The sequence below is a fragment of the Spea bombifrons genome, chromosome 9 (genome assembly GCF_027358695.1).
Source record: "Spea bombifrons isolate aSpeBom1 chromosome 9, aSpeBom1.2.pri, whole genome shotgun sequence".
Classification (NCBI taxonomy): Eukaryota; Metazoa; Chordata; class Amphibia; order Anura; family Pelobatidae; genus Spea; species Spea bombifrons.
This window is the reverse complement of record NC_071095.1, coordinates 29,490,696-29,509,931: the sequence shown is the minus strand read 5'-3', so window position 1 is coordinate 29,509,931 and position 19,236 is coordinate 29,490,696. Positions and strand designations below refer to the sequence as shown.

The window sequence follows — 19,236 nt, the reverse complement described above, 5'->3', positions numbered from 1 at the left end:
CTACATGGAGTGTAAGCAGCCCAACTGACAAAGTGGGCTGCCACATTTTTATAGTTCTTTAACCGGGTGACATATATGCTGCATTACAAGCATTCCTGCACAATATATTTATACATACATCTAAAATGGGAAATCCAGGTCACTTTAACATACAGCTAATCGGGCACATTAGCTGCATGGAAAATAAAACCAGTAACGCATGGAAGAGATAGTCGGCCCTAAAGAGACCCAAAAGATTCATTGGCATCTATAGAGTGTATTGTGGGAATAGAAACGGCATGGGGGCTTTATTTTGGGGGAAAGTATTATTATTTAGTGATTTATATAGCCTGCACATCATGGTCCATTTTCAGCCCCTTCGTGTAGCACGCATATTTAATAGGGGGTAGTAGGGGGGGCAGGTGTCTACTTTATCTGGAGATGCATATAAAAATGTACTCTGCAACTTGCAATATACATTTTCCATAAGCATCTCTGGTCCCTACTAAAGAGATAAATATGCAATAATTTCCTTAGACACTTACACCTCCCAGATCGCTTGTACAAACTCCACGCATCATCAGTTAATTTCTTTCTTGCATGTAACACTGATCATGTATATAAAATAAATACATCATTATTTATCGCAAGACATTGTTGGGCACGGCTAGTCTTCTTCCAGCAACGAAGGGCAAATCTCCATTAACATCTTGCATTCATGGTAGATCTTGGTGTGCCACGCTGAGATAAACCTCACTGCCTTACTGGCCGTAAAAGCGTTAATCACCCTATGCTTCGGCAGCAGAGTGTGGGTAGTCCCAAAAAAATAACAACAATACAGAACCGGGTTATCGCTCAACATTTTGAGACAGGACATTGGGGTAACATGGGGATCACTTTAAGTTCCTAGAGGCAAAGGGGGATTCTAGATGTGAGTCAAAGTGCTGGAATATTTTAGTTTCTACAGGATCAGAACGCAGCCGCTGCCCCTTCAGCAAGTGACGAAGCAGCGGGCACAGTGCTGACGGTCCTCAGGGGAGGCATCTGCCACCTAAACCAAAGCCACGGGAAGGGATGGAGGGTGGAGAAGGGGCAAAAGCTCATGGGCAGCCCTGCTATTAGTACATGGTGTGGAAGACGGGGCTACTGGTCCCAGAATGTTTGGGGGAGAGTAATAACACATTGGGCTCACTCACAAAGACCACCTTCCTTCTCGGCTTTGGATTAGACAACAGAGGAGGAGACATGGAAGGGTATATTCAGATGCCCCTTCCTTTGTATATTTTGCATTCCTTTTTTAATGTCACTTGTCTCCGTCTCTCTGCGGTCTGTCCTTCAATTCTCCCTTTCCCCTCTGTCATTGACATATCCCTTTGATCTTAGTCCTCCTTCCGTTCTAGAGTCTGTGCTGCGTGGATGCCATTACTGTACACAGGGAAGGGGAGGGACGAGAAGATTCCCTCTGCTGTGGTGAAGACGCTGGCAGCTGGCACCTGGGTAAGGCCGGTCCCCGTTACGGCTCCTCCAAATGGGCCAGACATGTTTAGCCGGTGCACATGGTGGTACAACATTTCCATCGGGGTTTTGGGGTCCAGTCCAAAACCTGGGCTATTAACATCTACAAAGTTCACCGGGTGGGTGTTTGGAAGCAGATTACCCTGCATTGCCAGTGTCACCTCGGCAGGCGCATAGCGAATGGTGCCTGTGGTATACACCCTCTGACCACTGCTTCCTGTTGCTGCCAGAGTCCCCGCCACACGATGTACTAAGGGCAGGACCACGTTACCTGCCTGAAGCCTCTGAAGTGCTTCTAGCTCCCCTGCATAAAGAAGGGAGTTGGATGGGCCACCCGTGTGAGGGGGCTTTTCCCGTGGGGAGGCAGAGAGTGGAGGAGACAAGGGATCAGAGTTGACTGGTGCTAAGACACCAGATGCTCCGGAGAATTGCCCTTTGCTGCGTCCAGCTCCCTCAGCCCCACCTGGGGGCGTGAGGACAGAGTCTGGTATGGAAACATGGAGAGCTGGGGGTGCAGCTGCAGAGGAAGATGGGGAGGGAGAGAAGTGCTCACCCCCTGCTGGAGGCTTGGTCATACTATAAGGGGATTCATTTCGGGAGATCTCCCGGTTGGGAGGAAAGTTCCAAATACTGCTGTCATTATCAAAGTTGATAGGTTCAGACATCTCTGTTTTGATCTTTAGAACAGATGACGATGAGCAGCTTCCTGGAGGAGGTGGGGTAGAAGGAAGAAGTCTCGGGGTGTCACCTAGTGAGCTCTCAATTCTACTTGGGCTGGAGCCCCCAGAGAGACGTCTTCTGCGTCCACCATATGGCCCTACTCCCTTTCTCCTCCTTCTTTTCCTCCGTTGGTGTCTGCTCAGAACCCCAGTAACACGAACTCCACTATCATCTTCTTCATCATCATCTTCTTCAACACTCTCTGAATCCCTGGCACTGTCAGAGCTTAGGGACCCAGGTCCTCGCATGTCGGTCTCACTTTCTGCGTAGCGTTCCACCTTAATGTGCATAGGGCCCAGTGCTCCTAAGGCACCAATCCCACCCAGAGCTCCAAGCCCTCCTTGCTCCATCACTTCCTCTGCCTTTCTAACTTCACAGTCCTCACTCTCCTCACTTTCCTCGCTACAGGCATCACTTGAACTATTGGCTTCTTCATCACAGTTCATGTCAGGATCAGAGTGTGCACCGGGCTGCTTATGATCTGGCTCTGGATCCTCACTTTGTTCAGACAGATTTCCTTTCCCATCTGACTTTGGGTTGTCATTATCTTCTGGGAAACAGAAATTAACACATTTAACTTGTGTATCTACCATAAGATGACCCCCCCAAATATGAGATAAAGGTTCTAAATTCATGAATAATAAACTATAAAATAAGAGGTTTTAAGACTGGTGGATTTCTGTGCAATGCTGGAAGTCTGACTATGACCACTAATGGCATTACTAAGGCAGCCATCTATTACAGGAGTATTATGAGGAAGGTGCATGCCGAGAAAGCAATTCCATGCAATCCTTGTCCCACCTGAATTATCCTTGGAGTCGGAATCAGAGTCAGATGTCTCAGAAGATTCGGATGTCTTCTCGGGCAGGTGAGGAAGCTGAGCAATATCCATAGGAATGTCCTTGTATTCTGGCAAGCTGGGAGACAGGGCAAGGAGAATTAACAGACAATCCAGCGTCAAACTATTCTGAAGGCAAATTTGTGGCTTGGCCACCAATCAATAAAATGATTTTCCTAATGTAGTTTTTAATTGTATCAAGTTGTAACATATTGATAAATGTATCTATATTTATGGTTTATAATTCTACGTACACCAGAAGACATGCATACATGTCTGTAATTCTATCTAAAACATGAGGACAATGGTTTCGGTGACCGGATCATGTCTTGGTAAATAACACTGGTCAGAGGGAATTCAAAACATGGAGCAAACTTCCAAGTAGGCCACATTTTCACCAACGGCAAGATGTGTATTTTTGAGTGTTTTTTTAAATATTTAATATTATATTATATTCCAGCTAAACCTATTAAAACTCATTGAATCTCGTTATTGACAGTGTGGTATGTTTCTCAACTCTTCGACACTTAAAGGCCAACATTCCAATAAATATCAGGCATTGTATTTCAAATTCGCTACCTAATGAAGTAATTATAATTGCTGGGACTTTTGGATTTTTAACTCTATGCCCCCCACAGAGACCAGTCTGCTTCCCATGTTTTTTTTTCTGATTATGGTGAGACAGGTAAGAGAGCTTAAGTTTTGCTTGTTACGGTCCTGATAATTTTATACATTTAAACACTATAGCTGGAATAAATGGCCAGTGTCTCACGCATCTCAAGAATGCTAACTTCTTTGTGGAATCAAAAATACCTGAGGATGTAGTTGACCCAGATGATGTTCCGTTCATTAGCATTCTTGGCATTGATAGATATGGTGGCACAGGACTGGACCCAGATGTATCCTCCATTCTTCTGCATCCAGCGGTAATATTTTGTCACGCATTGACCCTTGTTCAGCACTGTAATAGAGCGAGGCATTGTGGGAACTGTTCTATATGCTAATACACCTATACATGTGATAGCACGCGAAAGAGGTGCTGATTTACTAGTAGAAACATGGAGACAAGCAAGCTAGGGGTGGCTCACGATGCCTGGTGTAAGAAGGAACGACAGCGCAGCATAAGGGCACTCTCCTAGACAGCAAGGGAATTTAAACACAGATGGGACAGGCATACGGTTTGCTCAATGGACGTACCAGATGAGGTTTGAGGTTTTTACAGTAGGCAAAATGGGTTATCATCTGCTGTCAAATTCTGCGTTCATGCATAAATAGCGTATACTGTCAGAGACTATAGAATGATGGAACGGGGAATCAGAATAAGAATCACAGAATTTGACGGCAGATAAGAAACATTCCGCCTATCTAGTCTGCTCCTGCCTATACATGGCGAGATCCTTTAGCCTTTCCTGATAGTATAACGCAAACCATTGACTATCTTAGCAGCCCTTTTCTGAACTCTCTCTAGAATATCAGTATCTTTCTGGAGATGGGGTCTCCAGAACTATACACCATACCGAGGTCTGATTAGAGATCTGTAAAGTGGCATAAATACTTATTTAAAAAAATTATATACCAAGGGCAAGGAGAGAGCCGGGAGTTATAAATGAATCACCAAGTTAGTACTTTGCAGACATACATATACACGCAACTCTCTCAACGGAGTTGACTGTTAGAGGTTATTTGAAGGTATTTGTACAGCTTTGATCCCTGGGCTGATTTTGGGGGATTCCAAAAAACACAGCACTTTCTTTTTATCTTGTCAGAGAGAATTTACAGACCTCAGATGAACAAAATCCCAGTCGAAAAGAGAGGATGGTTGGGAGGGGTGTAGGCTGTATCTGAAGGCAGGAGGCAGAGGGGGGTTATGTAGAAGTGATGGAAAGAGAGGTGGTAGGGAAAGAGGACAAGGATAGGGAAAGACAACATGAAACAGAGAGAATGCAGGATAAGAAGTGTGAAGGAGGAATGACCAGGGTATAATGTAAAAAAACACTGCAAAAGTAACCAGAATATACATATACCGAGCATCTACAGAGACTCAGTTTTCTATTATAATGTTCTAAAGAATGATACCCCTTTAAACCCCTTAAATCAGGAAAAATAGGCAGACTAGATGGGTTGAATGGTTCTTATCTGCCATTAAATTCTACATTCAGTGACAGGGCTGCACAACCCCACATTTTTGGACATCCCAACTTTGGCACAGGCATCACCATCTAAAACACTCAATAGACTACTTTTCGGGGAAGGATTCGCAGAATTCCTGAGCTTGAGGACTAGAGTTGTGCAGGTCTGTTCTATAGAATGACAGAAGTTATAAAGACAAATTCTAGTGCCAGACATAACTTTACCGCAGGAAATGAAAAAGTTATAACCCCATAGCCTTGAAAGGAAAAATTAAAATGTGTAGTTCTTATGTCAAGTAATACAGATCTCTTCTATAGTGGAGTGGTAACAGGGAATGATATGATATTATTATATTACAGGGTGATACGTGTTTTATTGAGCCGATCTAAAGGATGTTGTGCTGGATAGTTCTATAGAAGTTGGGTTTTAGCTAGACGGTTCTTCTGGAATGCTACATGTTGCTGTTCCATCAATGGAAATGGGATTCTGTGATCTAGTTTATACAATAATAGCAGATATCCTGTGACAGGTTCTATAGAAATTAGCGTCGATAAGGTAAAAGGAGGCTTTTGTTAACATACCAGACGGAGCTATACAGTATATGGCAGTTACTGAGCATGATATCTAAATGTGTTGGGAATCTATCACGGATCAGTCTAGCCTCTGAAAAGGAAAACAGAGAAGCAGCACCGCTGGCTTACTAACATCTCAAAGAAGCTGAAGGCAAAGGGCAGTTCCGCTACATCGCCATGAGGGGGCAGTATGTCCCCAGCAGCCCCCTGTCCCCTAACTGTGTCCTTGTCTCTGTCTGTCTGGAATAGAGAACCTTCTAACTGCTGTAATAAATTTGGCTAAATTAGTGGTTAAATGGTTATCTCAAGTAATATGTATTTGCATTAATCATCTTGCTGCAAAGCAGAGCCGAGGAAGGCTCCTGAGAAGGCACTAAATTCATATTGTCCATTTAATTGTGGCTAATAAGTGCTACACAATACAGACTATGATGGGGAGGGGGCTATGGAAGGACGGGAAGGCGGGGGGGAGAGCGTAGGAGCAGGTAGGAGACAGAAAAGGGCAACAAGGAGGCGGAAATATAAGACAAACACGACAAAATAGGGATGAAGGAAAGATGGAATTAAATAAAGGAGCAAAGCAAAGATTATGCTTATTAAAGATTATGATGTGTTCAGCTGTCCCACTTTTATTAACTTTTTTCCTCATTCCTTTTTTTTCCATAATCACCATAATGTTTACCTGTGTGCTCCCACATTAAAAACACTCATATGTCTAGTTGCCACTAAGGCTGGAGATAAACATTCACCAACGGACTCACTGGCCCCCAGACCAGACCAAATGTGGCAGGTGCCACCCAATTAGCGAATGCCAATGTTGCAAACAAGTGCCTGTGTCAATTAATGTTTGCTTTTTGCCAAGGGAGACATGTTTGAAATTCCCCAGTGACAGGTTAGGAAGCTACCATGGGATGAATATAACAATGCACCAAAGCCTGCGTCCCTTAGCACCGGGGAAGTCATTTCCCTCTAGGAATTAAAGCCTAGATCAATTAGAAAACAGAAGGACCCCTCTTTCCTCACCTGATGTCCCTCTTTCCTCCCCTAATGTCCCTCTTTCCTCCCCTAATGTTCCTCTTTTCCGGGAGCTCAGAATGTTTGATGGGTATGCGTGTATTACAGCGTTCTACATCCCTAAAGGTTACATCAATGTGTTTAGAAACAATAATATGTTTATAAATACAAATACATTACTATTATGTCGTCAATAGGACACAAGGTCACACAAAATATTTTAATAAAGCCCTGCACCATAGACATGTTCTTAACCTCATTAAGACATTCTTATGGTTTAAGATGAAAAGACAGAGATACGTTTTATTTAAATGTAGAGAAGTATTTTTTATTAACGCAGGTTGATACCCTCAAAAGCTTGCCCTTAAATGTTAGTCTAATAAAAAGGTATTTTTTCATAATGCAATACTCATTTCTTTCACATCTACCCTACTGGTCTAACATGGCTATCCCAAACTATTACAGCTATATCTCCAGCGAATGTTATCATTACACGTGGGTAGAATGGGACTATGACTGGGATAATTGGTTGAGGAAGATGATCTGCTTCTCTGTAGGTCAGGTCCATTGATCCTGGAATATATGCCACCTACTAACGGTGCTCAGTAGAAATAATTTAGTATGAAGAATGACGCTGCAACACGTCAAGACGGAGAACCTTTACAAATGCTTCTTGTTCTGCGATACATCTAGCCAAGGAAGGAGGAAAGGGTTTCTATGGCATAGCTGTAAACTATTTCAATGTATAAAGTACTGGTTAACTTTAGAATCATTATAATGTCAGAACTTATTGACCAGTTAAATGATTCATCTTAAGGGCCTGATGGTGATAACTTTCTGTTATTCCAAGGTGTTCCTGGGTCCTGCTGCAATGTGGAGCGCCAAATGAGTTGAGTGCTTGAAGCTGAGGTCAACTTAGGTATACCCAAGAGACGCCATATTTTTTATGTTCATAGCCAATGTCAGGTGTAACCGGAGCTATACCTTTTTTTCAGAGTATAAAGGTCCCAACACTCGTCCTAGACAGTAAGACAAATGCTTTACAGTTGATCCAACAACTATTGTGTAATACCACAACCCATATGCTGTGAGCGGGGCAGCCAATGTTAAACCAAGATAGTTATAATAGGAAAGTACACGGCCTGGACGGCTGTGTGAATAACAGACCCCATCCCTCTCGTCCCCTCCTCTTTCGCTCTCTACAGTCACCAAACTGGCAGCTTCAACATGAAAAGGAATAAAAGCGCTTTAATCTGCACCTCTCGCCCACGGCACCCTGACAGTCAGCTCCGTCCTCTGTGGCAGCTTTAAAAACAAACTCCAGATGACGCCTGAACGCTAAGGGAAGCGGCGTGGAGGGGGGACGAGGCTCAAAACTGGAAAGCCAAGAAATCTCAGGTATTTGGAAAACTTTTTTTGTGTCCTTCACTGTTTGCTATAAGTCACTACCTGCACTTCTTCTTCTTATTATTAAATTATTGAGAAATAAATGCAATATAGTTGGATAACGCATTTAAGAACACATTTCCCAAAAAAATATGAACCCACAATCCCTGTAAGAAATACTAAAGGTATGTAACATTCTAGGGTTTTACATTATTATTATTATTATTTTTATATGCCAGTTAACTGGCATTTAATTTATTCTTTCAATCTTAAAGCGGTGGAATCTGATTTGATTTGAAAGCAGCATATGGGATTTTCAAATAAATATTTACTCTCTATCCTGCCAAAATGACAATTCCATATAACCAAAAAATACTGAAACTTTAGACGTCGGTGCCTCTGTTATGCAATATAAAGCTGCGTGTAAGAATGCGTGTAAGAATGACTATATAATCATCAAACTTAAAGTTAGGAACTAAATCCTAAATTAATACATTAAAACATAACTTTTATTAAACATACCCTAAGAATGTTCTTATTATAAAAATCAGAACTGTAAACATGAAACTTAGTAGGCTTAAAAGGGTTAAAATATTGCTCTCCATTAACTACAAATACTAATGCTCCCTAGGCAGTAGTAGCAGTTTAGTAACAAAGTCATTACATTGTCTTATTTTATCAAATAGGTCATCATATATAGCAGAAGGGATACGTTTTCTTCAGGAGGATGAATTGGTGAGCAATTAGCTATCCTGGTTGTGGGTTGAATGAATGTCCAGTGTATTTTCATTCATAAACATTGTTCCCTGCCAGTCAGAGATCTCTAAAGTGTATCTGTCAATTGGTACACAAATTAGTTTTAGACTTCGATGTTCCATTCGTAATTAACCGAGTCTCATTCATGTATGGCTTTCCCATTGCTGATTAAACTACTTATAAACTCACCAACCATCTTAGTACTTAGAAGTGTATTCATTGCGATTAACTATTTGCTCACTGGTTACGCTTATATAAACATTCATTAAAATGACCAATCAACCTGTTCAAATATCCACTAGTTTTAACAGTGTCGATCTAATTAAATCAAATACCTTGGAAGTGACCAGTACTGGAACTATTACACTATTACTCAATTTCAAACTTCATTCCCACATGGAACCAAAATAATAATATCTAGTGATCTAGCACTTACATCATAGTAATGATCAATCATAGGGAAGCAGAATAGTTAAAACCTGAATTACTCCATTTGGAAATATTGTTTTTAATGTAAAAAAAAGGAGAATGTGAGTATAAGCGTGATAGTGTGAGTGATAGTGGGGAAAAACCAACACAATGGAAATGAAATCGGAAGTCTTTTGCTTCGTTTTCATTACTTTTGTTGGGGTCCCTCCTTGTTTTCCTACATTTGTATGAATTAACAAAATTGGCAAATTTCATTAAAATTGGCACATTTTGTTAGAACTTATACGAATCCGAATTCACATGCCTAAAAGCTAATAAACTGCGACTACTGCCTTGGGAACATAAGTATTTGTAAGCAACACTATAGTTAATGGAGGTCTGAATTGTTAACCCTTTCATGGTTACTTATTCCGTGTTATTTTTCAGCTGATCTGATTTTTATAATAAGAACATTGGTAGGGTATACATGTAAGAAATAGAATAGCTTTTAAATACTGAGTGAACATCCCATATCAAGTTTTGATAAATGCCTTCAATGAATCATTTTCATCGCCTCATGTCTCGCAGACACAATTCTACTTAAATAAACTGTACCCAGCAAGGACACGTTCTCCTTCCCTTCTCTATGAAAGCCACACAGGGAGAAGACCATGTCTACACTCAGTCTGGAACTACAGCTCTCATCATACTGAGACAGCCTTCCATAACGCTGCTTTGCCTTTACCTGGCCCATTCTTCAGGAGGCTTGCAGTCTTCCTCTCTCACAACTCCCACCATGCTTGGTGGAAGGACAGAGGCTTTCTGAGTAGAAACATGCATTCATTATTTATGTCGCTGCCATTATAATGCCTCCACTGTAAAGAACTGTGTACACTGTTAGAGTTATAAAATTACACCCATAAAGAGGACTACCCAAGGAAACATCTCAATTGAAGAAGAGTAACACAGCTCACAGGAGCAATAACTGTGACACATATACTGCCGTATGAGAAGTCTATAGTTCTCTGGAGCAATAACTGGCACATTTTCGGCTACAGAAGGAAAGCCAGAGAGCTCTCGTGGGCATTAGCTGTGACAGACAAACCCTGTAAAAAGAGAGAGGCCGGGTACTTTTCAGAACCCAATACCAAGACAGACACACTTCCATGGAGGAAGCCAAAAGCAAGTTGTAACTTTGGAAGACAAGAAAAGCAACAGAGTCCTCTGATTTATTGTAAGAATGACCAGTAACGAAAGAGGAATCATGCACTTTAACGATCTCGAAATGAATTACTGGCACACCAGTACAGCAGGCCACCATGCCAATGGGCAGCACAAGGGTTAAATGCATGACGGGTGGTGGTGGCGGCATGGGGACGTCACGCTGACCATTAGTGCACCGTTAGTCAGCTATATTTAAGTCACCGTAATTGTTTGAGTAATAAACGAATAAGCATTTCCCGCGTCTCTGGCACTCAGCTGGTTAAGCCCGTCTCTGCACCTATTACTAATGGCAGGAAGTCTCGCCATGTCCTTCATAGGCATGGGCGATGTTGGCTTCTGTAGAAGCTTCCGAGGCAGACAGAATGACCTTTCTGAAAGCCAAATGACACCCGCCTGCTCCTGGCAGCTTCTGCTTTCTGTAATTTAGGGCTCAATTAGGACTTTAACATTGAATGAAACAGCTATAAAAAGTGCTCTAACATCCTTATTCCATTTATCAGATGATGCTGGGAATGGATCCCAGAGGCAATGAATAAACCAGAGGAATTCACTAAAAGTACTATTGCATTAATATGCATTTAATCACGCATGTATGTATATATATATATATATATATATATATATATATTCTTACTATTGCATTATAATAATAAGGACAATACAAAACGAGCAGCAATGAGAAGAGCTTGCAGTCTATATGGGTAATGAGACTAAAATGCTATAGTCACTTTTAACATATTCAGCTTCCAGATCCCCCCTCCTTCCCTCTGTCCCCCTATTCTTGGATAATTTATATTCCTTGTTTTTCTATGCGCACCCCAGATAGATGCAGGTGAATAGGCCTTCTTACTGTGTGAATGACGCTGCGGAACGGAACAGGTGGTAGAACGACACTTGCCGTCTCTTTGTAGTTTAAGCTGTTCTGAGGTTTAGATGATCACAACATGTAAACCACAAAAAAAAGAAATGCAATATGGACGAGCGTGGCGGGTAGGGGGCTTAGAAAGCGTTGCTTGAGAGGGTATGGGGTTAAGGAGAGAAGCCTTCCAGCAGAAATGAATGTAGGCATACGTGGGAATGGCATAAAGCGATCCTGAACCAGGGACCCAGTAGGTTTGACATCTTGTAGATATATGGACTAAATGGTTCTTATCTGCCCTTCTCTCAATGTGTGTGCAACACAAGTTGCTATGTGGTTTCCGACATTCTATTATAATTCTCGTTTTGGATCTGGATGGATAATGCAGTGCAGTATACTTACAATCGAGATGGCTGTGTCTGATGCCTTCCACATCCTCGGCATGGATGAAGTGATAGCATCTTTTACCCATCAAATCCACAGCGTTGAGGTCCATGTAATCACTGATCCTGCAACAGGCAATGGGGGATGAGAAGAGAGATGGCTGAAAGAGACTTTAAACTATGAAAGGATAAATCCAGCCAAGGGGTTAAGAGAGAGAGGAAGGAGAAGATGCTCCTTTGAAGCTTTAACCCTCTTGCTTTAGCCTGAACTTGCCCTCGGTCTCGAAGATTAAGAAACAAACAGTACGTTAATAGAAAAAAAAACAGCCGTCCACACACCATGTAACCACTGAAGAGGTCTCTGGGAGTATGTCTTTATTTTGGTAACATTTGTTTCACAGAGCCCTAGTCATGGTCACGCAGACCGCCTTCTACTGCTTGAATCGCCCTCCATCCCCTATTTTATACCTAATGTATAGGAAAGAATGTATCAACTCCTAGAGGTCTACTGGTAGGAAGCAAAGAATACTCCGAATGACTCTGTCCTCGTGTCATACCTTCGTACCCTGGCTACCTGCTGAGGTCAGCTGGCAACCTGTGTGGTCGTCGTGGTCAGATCTGGCTATATCCCCCTTCAAGGCCGTTAGAGGAGTGAAGCAGGGGGTAGGGAGCATCGAGGGGACGGTCCTCCTCGGCGGGTCTGTTATTACACTGGTGGATTATACCGTGATGTTGAGCTCCAAGAGACGGTTATGTCGAGGGAACGGGATTCCAATGAATGCAATCATATCATACATTTATGGGGGGAGCAGAAATGATTTGCAACTACACCCCCCAACCATACTGGAGAGTCAGCAAAGCAATACATTATTGACAATAAAGGGTTTATTCGACATCAGATTATTTCTGAATGCCAAACTTAACAATAAAGCGCCCTTTCCGTCTATGCTGAAATCTTTTCCGTTACTGTAACCCGTCCCATACTAGTGGTGGTTTCAAAACAGCGCTAAGAAAACGACTACAGTCAGTGCCATCCCTATCTTCCTTCAACTCAGGGGTTAAATATCCCCAATTCTGTCCTTTCCAAAGACTTTGCAAAAGTGCATATAACTGGAAGTAATTAACAAGCAATTATTTCTGTCGGATCGTGAAGGCGGAAAACAACGAGGCCACTAATTACCCAGAGCGCGGGCGACATAACGCTTTCTGCGCGGCTGTATCGGAATTATTATAATCAGCGGATATTACTTGGTGAATGATATAAATGACAAAGCGTGTAATAACCTGTAATAGCACTAATAATGGTAATAATAAGCCTGGTGATAATAGCAATGATCATCATTATATCACATGAATAATGAGCTAGCTAATGAAGCAGCCCAGAACAATAGAGGTCCTGGTACAGTGCTGTACACATTGACAGACCAGAACCATGTGCATACGCCAACAGGAATCTGTAAAACGTCATGTTTGAGTCCAGTGCTGGGTTTGAGGGACTTCAAACTTACCTGTTGATACACTTGAGGACTTTTCGGTTTTCAAATAGGATGTTTTCTGATATTTTACATGCTTGACCCTACTAATGGTATTCATAACCCTAGGTTTATTGTTTCCATGTTGTCATTGCACATATGTAAGGGTAACACCACTGGGATCCATAAGGCAGGATGACATACAGTTTAAGTATATAAGGAGGCTTCTAGAGTGATCCAGATTCCATGGAATACTATTGGGACAGTCGTGGGATTCTTGGTTATCACGCAATCCCCTTTTTGCAAGATTTCCGGTGATTTTCTGTAATACCCTCGATATTTTTTTAAAATTGATTGTTTTAATATTATTGGACTTTTGCTTTTCTTCTTTCTGCATTTGTCTTTTAGGACAGTTATTTTCTGTAGGACAGCAAAGCCTCATCCAGTCTCTAGCCATCGAGTCTTTCTTGAGAAGATTTGATTATTCTCTGGACGGAATCATAATGTGACTCCAGAATACATAACATCTGTATAAACTACGATAGGCTTGGTTTTAAACCATAAATGAGTGCAGCAAGTAACATAAAATGAATGTATTCTACCATGGGCATGTCTAAAAGCTAAAGAAGCAACACATGGCAGCAACAATCAGGACTCCTGAATGCACAGGACGGAAACCAGCGGCCAACAAGTTTAAATGCTGTATATTCTTAAATTAACATTTCTGTTTGCTGGAAACGTACCTATTTTCACAGTATATAATATTGAGGTCCATATTGACTCGTGTTACGAACATGTGGCAGTCGATGCGAACTTCATTGATTGTTGGAGGAGGAAGGGCGTGCGCCACGACGACCAGACCCATCACCTGGCCAGGTCCAGAACGTCCATGAGACAGAGAAACTCGGAGACGCAGCCGACCCGTGACATGAATCACCTTCGAACAAGAACAGAAAGAAAGCAATCAATGACTTCCGGGAGAGAAGTGGTTAATATGCCGCACTGTGGAAGGTGTTCTAAGGTTGTGTATCTAATTAAATGGACCATTACATTAAGCAGTCCCTGCATTTACAGCTAATATTATGCAGTCGTTACATTAAAGTGAGCAACACAGCACGGAAATAGTTAAAGAAATGCTCTGTATGCACCAGATGTTTCTATTCTTAACAGTTTCAGTGCCAAAATGCTCAACTTAAAGGGAAGATGGTTATACTCCGGGTGAGAAAATGTATATAAGTTTCTGTGCCCAAACTACATAAACTAAATAATACATGTTTGGGGTTTATTCACTAAAGGGAGAGTTGGCAGGAGAGCTGTGATTTCAACTTCCTCAAGTGAGTTGACCCGCATCATGCATAATTCAGTGGGTAGGCTAAAGCTCACGGATTTATCTATACATGATACGGGGCCAGTCAGGATCCTCCTGCAGTAGAACCTCACTGGCGTTGGCCCTTCATGATACATGGTGAAGTCAACGAGCTTAAACTACTCTCGTTTTAGTTAACAGACCATCTCTGGGTGTCCTCAGTCTAAACGTATAAAGCTCCTGGGTGGGCTAGCTGTGGACAAGACTTTGAAATGGCACATTCATTGAGATGCAAGTTCTGCCACCTTTTGCCACAGATGGCAGCCCCATGAAGTTAAACAGCCACTTATTTTGAGACCAGACATCTCACAAGCTTTAAGTGCTTTAAATAAATAAATGCGGTGATGCTGAAAGCTGTGACGACGAGACCACTTCTTTAAACAAAAGTAAAATAATAAAAAAGAAAAAAAAATGACTAATGATAAAGTACAAGGAACAAGATAAAACTGCAATAAGAGCTGAAAAAAGCGGTAAAAGGCAGAAACCTAAAAGGGAATGGGTCAGGACGAGGTTAGTTGATGGAGACCAAATAATCAAGTAGGAAGCAGAATAGAGAGAGAACATTCTCCTCTCTGACACATGGGGAGAGTTTTGCTGCCGGATCGCTTATGGCAAGAAACACATCAGAGGCTCCTGTGGTACTTTTATATATTTCAACAGCTAAATCCAATGTGACAGGGAAAGGAGGGGATGCGGAGGAACACAACATCAGCAGCAGCAGCAGGCTCCCCCCTCGTGTGACCTTAAAGTATATTACCAGGATTTCAAGGTTAAACCATTCATAGGGATTGTGTGTACGGGGCTATGTTAGGAGAGTAATGAGCCCATTCAGAACTAGAGGGGTGTATCACAGTACCCAGGCTTTAAGGGTTAATCAGGTGCTTTATATATATACCATATTTGCTCGATTATAAGACAAGGTTTTTTTCAGAGCAAATGTCTCATATTCGAGGCCGTCTTATAAATAGAGGTCTGACTATAAGACTAAGATCAAGATCCCCCGCAGCGCTGCAGGGGACCTGGATCCTCCTCTCTGGTAACCACCGCTGCTGCCGCTACTTCCTCTTTGAAGGTCACGCCGGTGCTCCGTCATAGAAGCCCCTGGCGGAACTAATGGGCAGTAGAGATTGTCTACGCGCATTGTGCAGACGTCCATCTGCCCCCACTATACACTGGGGAGTCTTAAGTACCAGGAACGAGTCTGGAGAAGGATTGATAAGTTGGGGGGGAGGGCAGAGTGGCATATGGGGGGGGATATAAGGCATTCCTGTAGGCAGAGTGGCATATAGGGGGTTAAAAGGCATTTCAGGGGGGCAGAATGGCATAATTGTGGTTAAAAGGCATATCATGGAGGCACACTGGCATATAGGCAGGTATAAGGCATATCTGGGGCAGAGTGGCATGATGGGGGTTAAAAGGCATTTCTGGGGGGGAGTGGTATGATGAGGGTTAAAAGGCACATCTGGCGGGCAGAGTGGCATATAGGGGTGTATAAGGCAGAGTAGCAAGCCGTGGGGCAGATGTACATAACTGGGGCAGGTCGGTAAATAAAAGGAAATAAAAACAAAAAAATATTTTTTCTCAATCATAGTTTTTATTAAATATGGAAAAAAATGTTTACATGTGAATTAATATTAACTAGTAAAACTTTTCTTATAGGGTAGGCTTTTATTGAGTTTTTTTTATTTTTTCCTAAATTACCAGTAATATTCAAATTTTGGGGGTCGTCTTATAATTGAGCAAAAATGTATATCTTATACACAGCCCTTGTGTTTCTCTGTATGCTTGTGAGCAGGACCCTCTTTACCAAAGTATTTGTGTGTCTTAGTGTGTCAGTATCCTTTGAATATATGTATTGTAGGGAGCACTGCGTAAATCATTGGCACTATATAAATAAAAACAATAATAATAATATAGATATGGCAGGCAGCACCAGCTTCAATTGAGGTTTTTATTTCACACACAGCAGTGAGAGAAAAACTATCCGCAGTAAGATTAGGAAGTGCTGCCAACCAATTCATCGCAGCCAAACCTCCTTCTCGGGGGTATATAAAGGGTGCATTGCCAACCTTCCTCTTTTAAAGAAAGCAAAGCACTGCCAGCTTCTCAGAAGCACACAAGAGGGCACTGCCAGCCTACTCTTTACCCATATCTATGGCACATGATCAGTCTTACTCTATGCAAACCTCTACACAATGGAATATGAAGACAGTGACAAAAAAGTTTTCATTTCTTAATCTCTAATAAAATTATTTACTGAAAAGACAATAATAACGTAAATTACAATAAGGGGCAAGAAACTAAGCACAAAACTACTATGGTAAGTAAAATTCTACGTCCATTGTTCCTCCTTTTCTGTGAGTTAGTGTTGCTGTAGGTCTGATCCCAGGCAGCATCACCAGTCGGTGTCCTAACTGCTAAACAAGGAATATGATGTCACGTTATGGATAAGGACCTGAGGTGATGGAAGCTTTGCTGGCACGGCACAGTTCTCTATAGTTGAAAAGGGACAGAGATCTCCCTTGTAATCTGCAGCCTGATCGCCCAACAGAGGAATCTGCCTACGGTTTTGCTGATCTGCCATCTTTGGCCAGAGTATGGCCATATATATGTTTTCTGTTCTTCACACTGCAGGCTTAATAAAGACCAATACAGGTCAAAACATTGAGTGTGCTGGTTACCCATGACGACATGACTAACACACGCAGAGCCGGCCTTAGGTGTTCCGGCGCCCTGTGCGAACTACTCCTCTGGCGCCCCCCCTCACTACCCCCCCCCCGCCCCTTCAAACTACCCCCCCCGCCCCTTCAAACTACCCCCCCCCTGCCCCTTCAAACTACCCCCCCTGCCCCTTCAAACTACCCCCCCCCCTGCCCCTTCAAACTACCCCCCCCTGCCCCTTCAAACTACCCCCCCCTGCCCCTTCAAACTACCCCCCCCCTGCCCCTTCAAACTACCCCCCCCTGCCCCTTCAAACTACCCCCCCACCCCTTCAAACTACCCCCCCCCTGCCCCTTCAAACTACCCCCCCCCTGCCCCTTCAAACTACCCCCCCCCTGCCCCTTCAAACTACCCCCCCCTGCCCCTTCAAACTACCCCCCCCCCTGCCCCTTCAAACTACCCCCCCCTGCCCCTTCAAACTACCCCCCCCCTGCCCCTTCAAACTACCCCCCCCTGCCCCTTCAAACTACCCCCCCCCCCTGCCCCTTCAAACTACCCCCCCCCCGCCCCTTCAAACTACCCCCCCCCGCCCCTTCAAACTACCCCCCCCCTTCAAACTACCCCCCCCCGCCCCTTCAAACTACCCCCCCCCGCCCCTTCAAACTACCCCCCCCCCGCCCCTTCAAACTACCCCCCCCGCCCCTTCAAACTACCCCCCCCCGCCCCTTCAAACTACCCCCCCCCGCCCCTTCAAACTACCCCCCCCGCCCCTTCAAACTACCCCCCCCGCCCCTTCAAACTACCCCCCCCTGCCCCTTCAAACTACCCCCCCCTGCCCCTTCAAACTACCCCCCCTCTGCCCCTTCAAACTACCCCCCCTCTGCCCCTTCAAACTACCCCCCCTCTGCCCCTTCAAACCGCACAGGGCGCCACACTCCAGGGGGCGCCGCCGCCGCCGCCGGGTCCTCCCCCGCCGCCGCCGCCGCCGCAGGGTCCTCCGCCGCCGCCGCCCCCTCTGCACCTAAATGAAAACGTTGTTTTTTTTGTTGTTGGTTTTTTTAACTTTATTTAACATCCTCCATGTTAAATAAAGTTAAAAAAACTTTATTTAACATGGAGGTTATTAAATAAAGTTAAAAAAACCAACAACAAAAAAAACAACGTTTTCATTTAGGTGCAGAGGGGGCGGCAGCGGAGGAGGACCCCGCGGCGGCGGCAGCGGAGGAGGACCCCGCGGCGGCGGCGGCGGCGGCGGCGGCGGAGGACCCCGTGGCGGCGGCGGCGGCGCCCCCTGGAGTGTGGCGCCCTGTGCGGTCGCACAGGTCGCACACCCCAAAGGCCGGCCCTGAACACACGCATTTGAATTGGTGGAGAAGACCATATAGCACATTCCCAGATGCAATGGCGAGGAACCATGTTTCCCAAACTAACGGACTGTTTTTTTTTTGTGAACCTCTAGGCCACTCTACTTGACATAACATGGTTCTTCTGCCTCCCCTGACGAATTATGTCCATCCTCTTCTCAGACTTAACAGAAGATATGATCAGGAGAGGGCTGCCAGTAGGACAGTTGCCCTGGGCAGCTCTTAATTAAACATTTTGACTTTGCTTTTTTTGCTTGTTTTACTTGTTTATATCAGTTCCTCATAAAGCCACCAGAGTAGACGGCAGGAACTTTAGACATCATTTACGTCATTAGCATGGGGATCCTCTCAATGGTCTGGTCATTTGTTAGCTTCCTATAAATGTGTTTTGTGAGTGACTGGATAATGCACAATACTGCATGTATAGGCTACAGAAAGTGTTTGTGACTTTAGTCTTTAGACTTGGCCATTTGGTTGGACTGTTACCCCGGGATGCGAGGCTTGTTATACCTGCATTCACCTGTAAAAATCTCTAAGACATATGCTCATGGGGTTGCTGTGCCAGCCTTCCATCACAAACCCAGAACAA

The 19,236-nt window shown here is 43.6% G+C and overlaps 1 protein-coding gene across 3 annotated transcripts in view; it reads right to left on the bottom strand.

The window, feature by feature from the left end:
• Positions 1-302: 302 nt before the first annotated feature.
• NPAS3 (neuronal PAS domain protein 3) overlaps positions 303-19,236 on the bottom strand; it is a 181,502-nt gene continuing 162,568 nt past the window's right edge. For all 3 annotated transcript variants that reach the window (XM_053475224.1, XM_053475226.1, XM_053475225.1), the window contains exons 8-12: positions 14,000-14,193; positions 11,804-11,910; positions 3,866-4,013; positions 3,016-3,131; positions 303-2,764 (exon numbers count right to left, since the gene is read on the bottom strand). In XM_053475224.1, the coding sequence (XP_053331199.1) occupies positions 1,359-2,764; positions 3,016-3,131; positions 3,866-4,013; positions 11,804-11,910; positions 14,000-14,193 (1,971 nt within the window). In that variant the 3' untranslated portion in view covers positions 303-1,358. The remainder of the gene's footprint in view (positions 2,765-3,015; positions 3,132-3,865; positions 4,014-11,803; positions 11,911-13,999; positions 14,194-19,236) is intronic.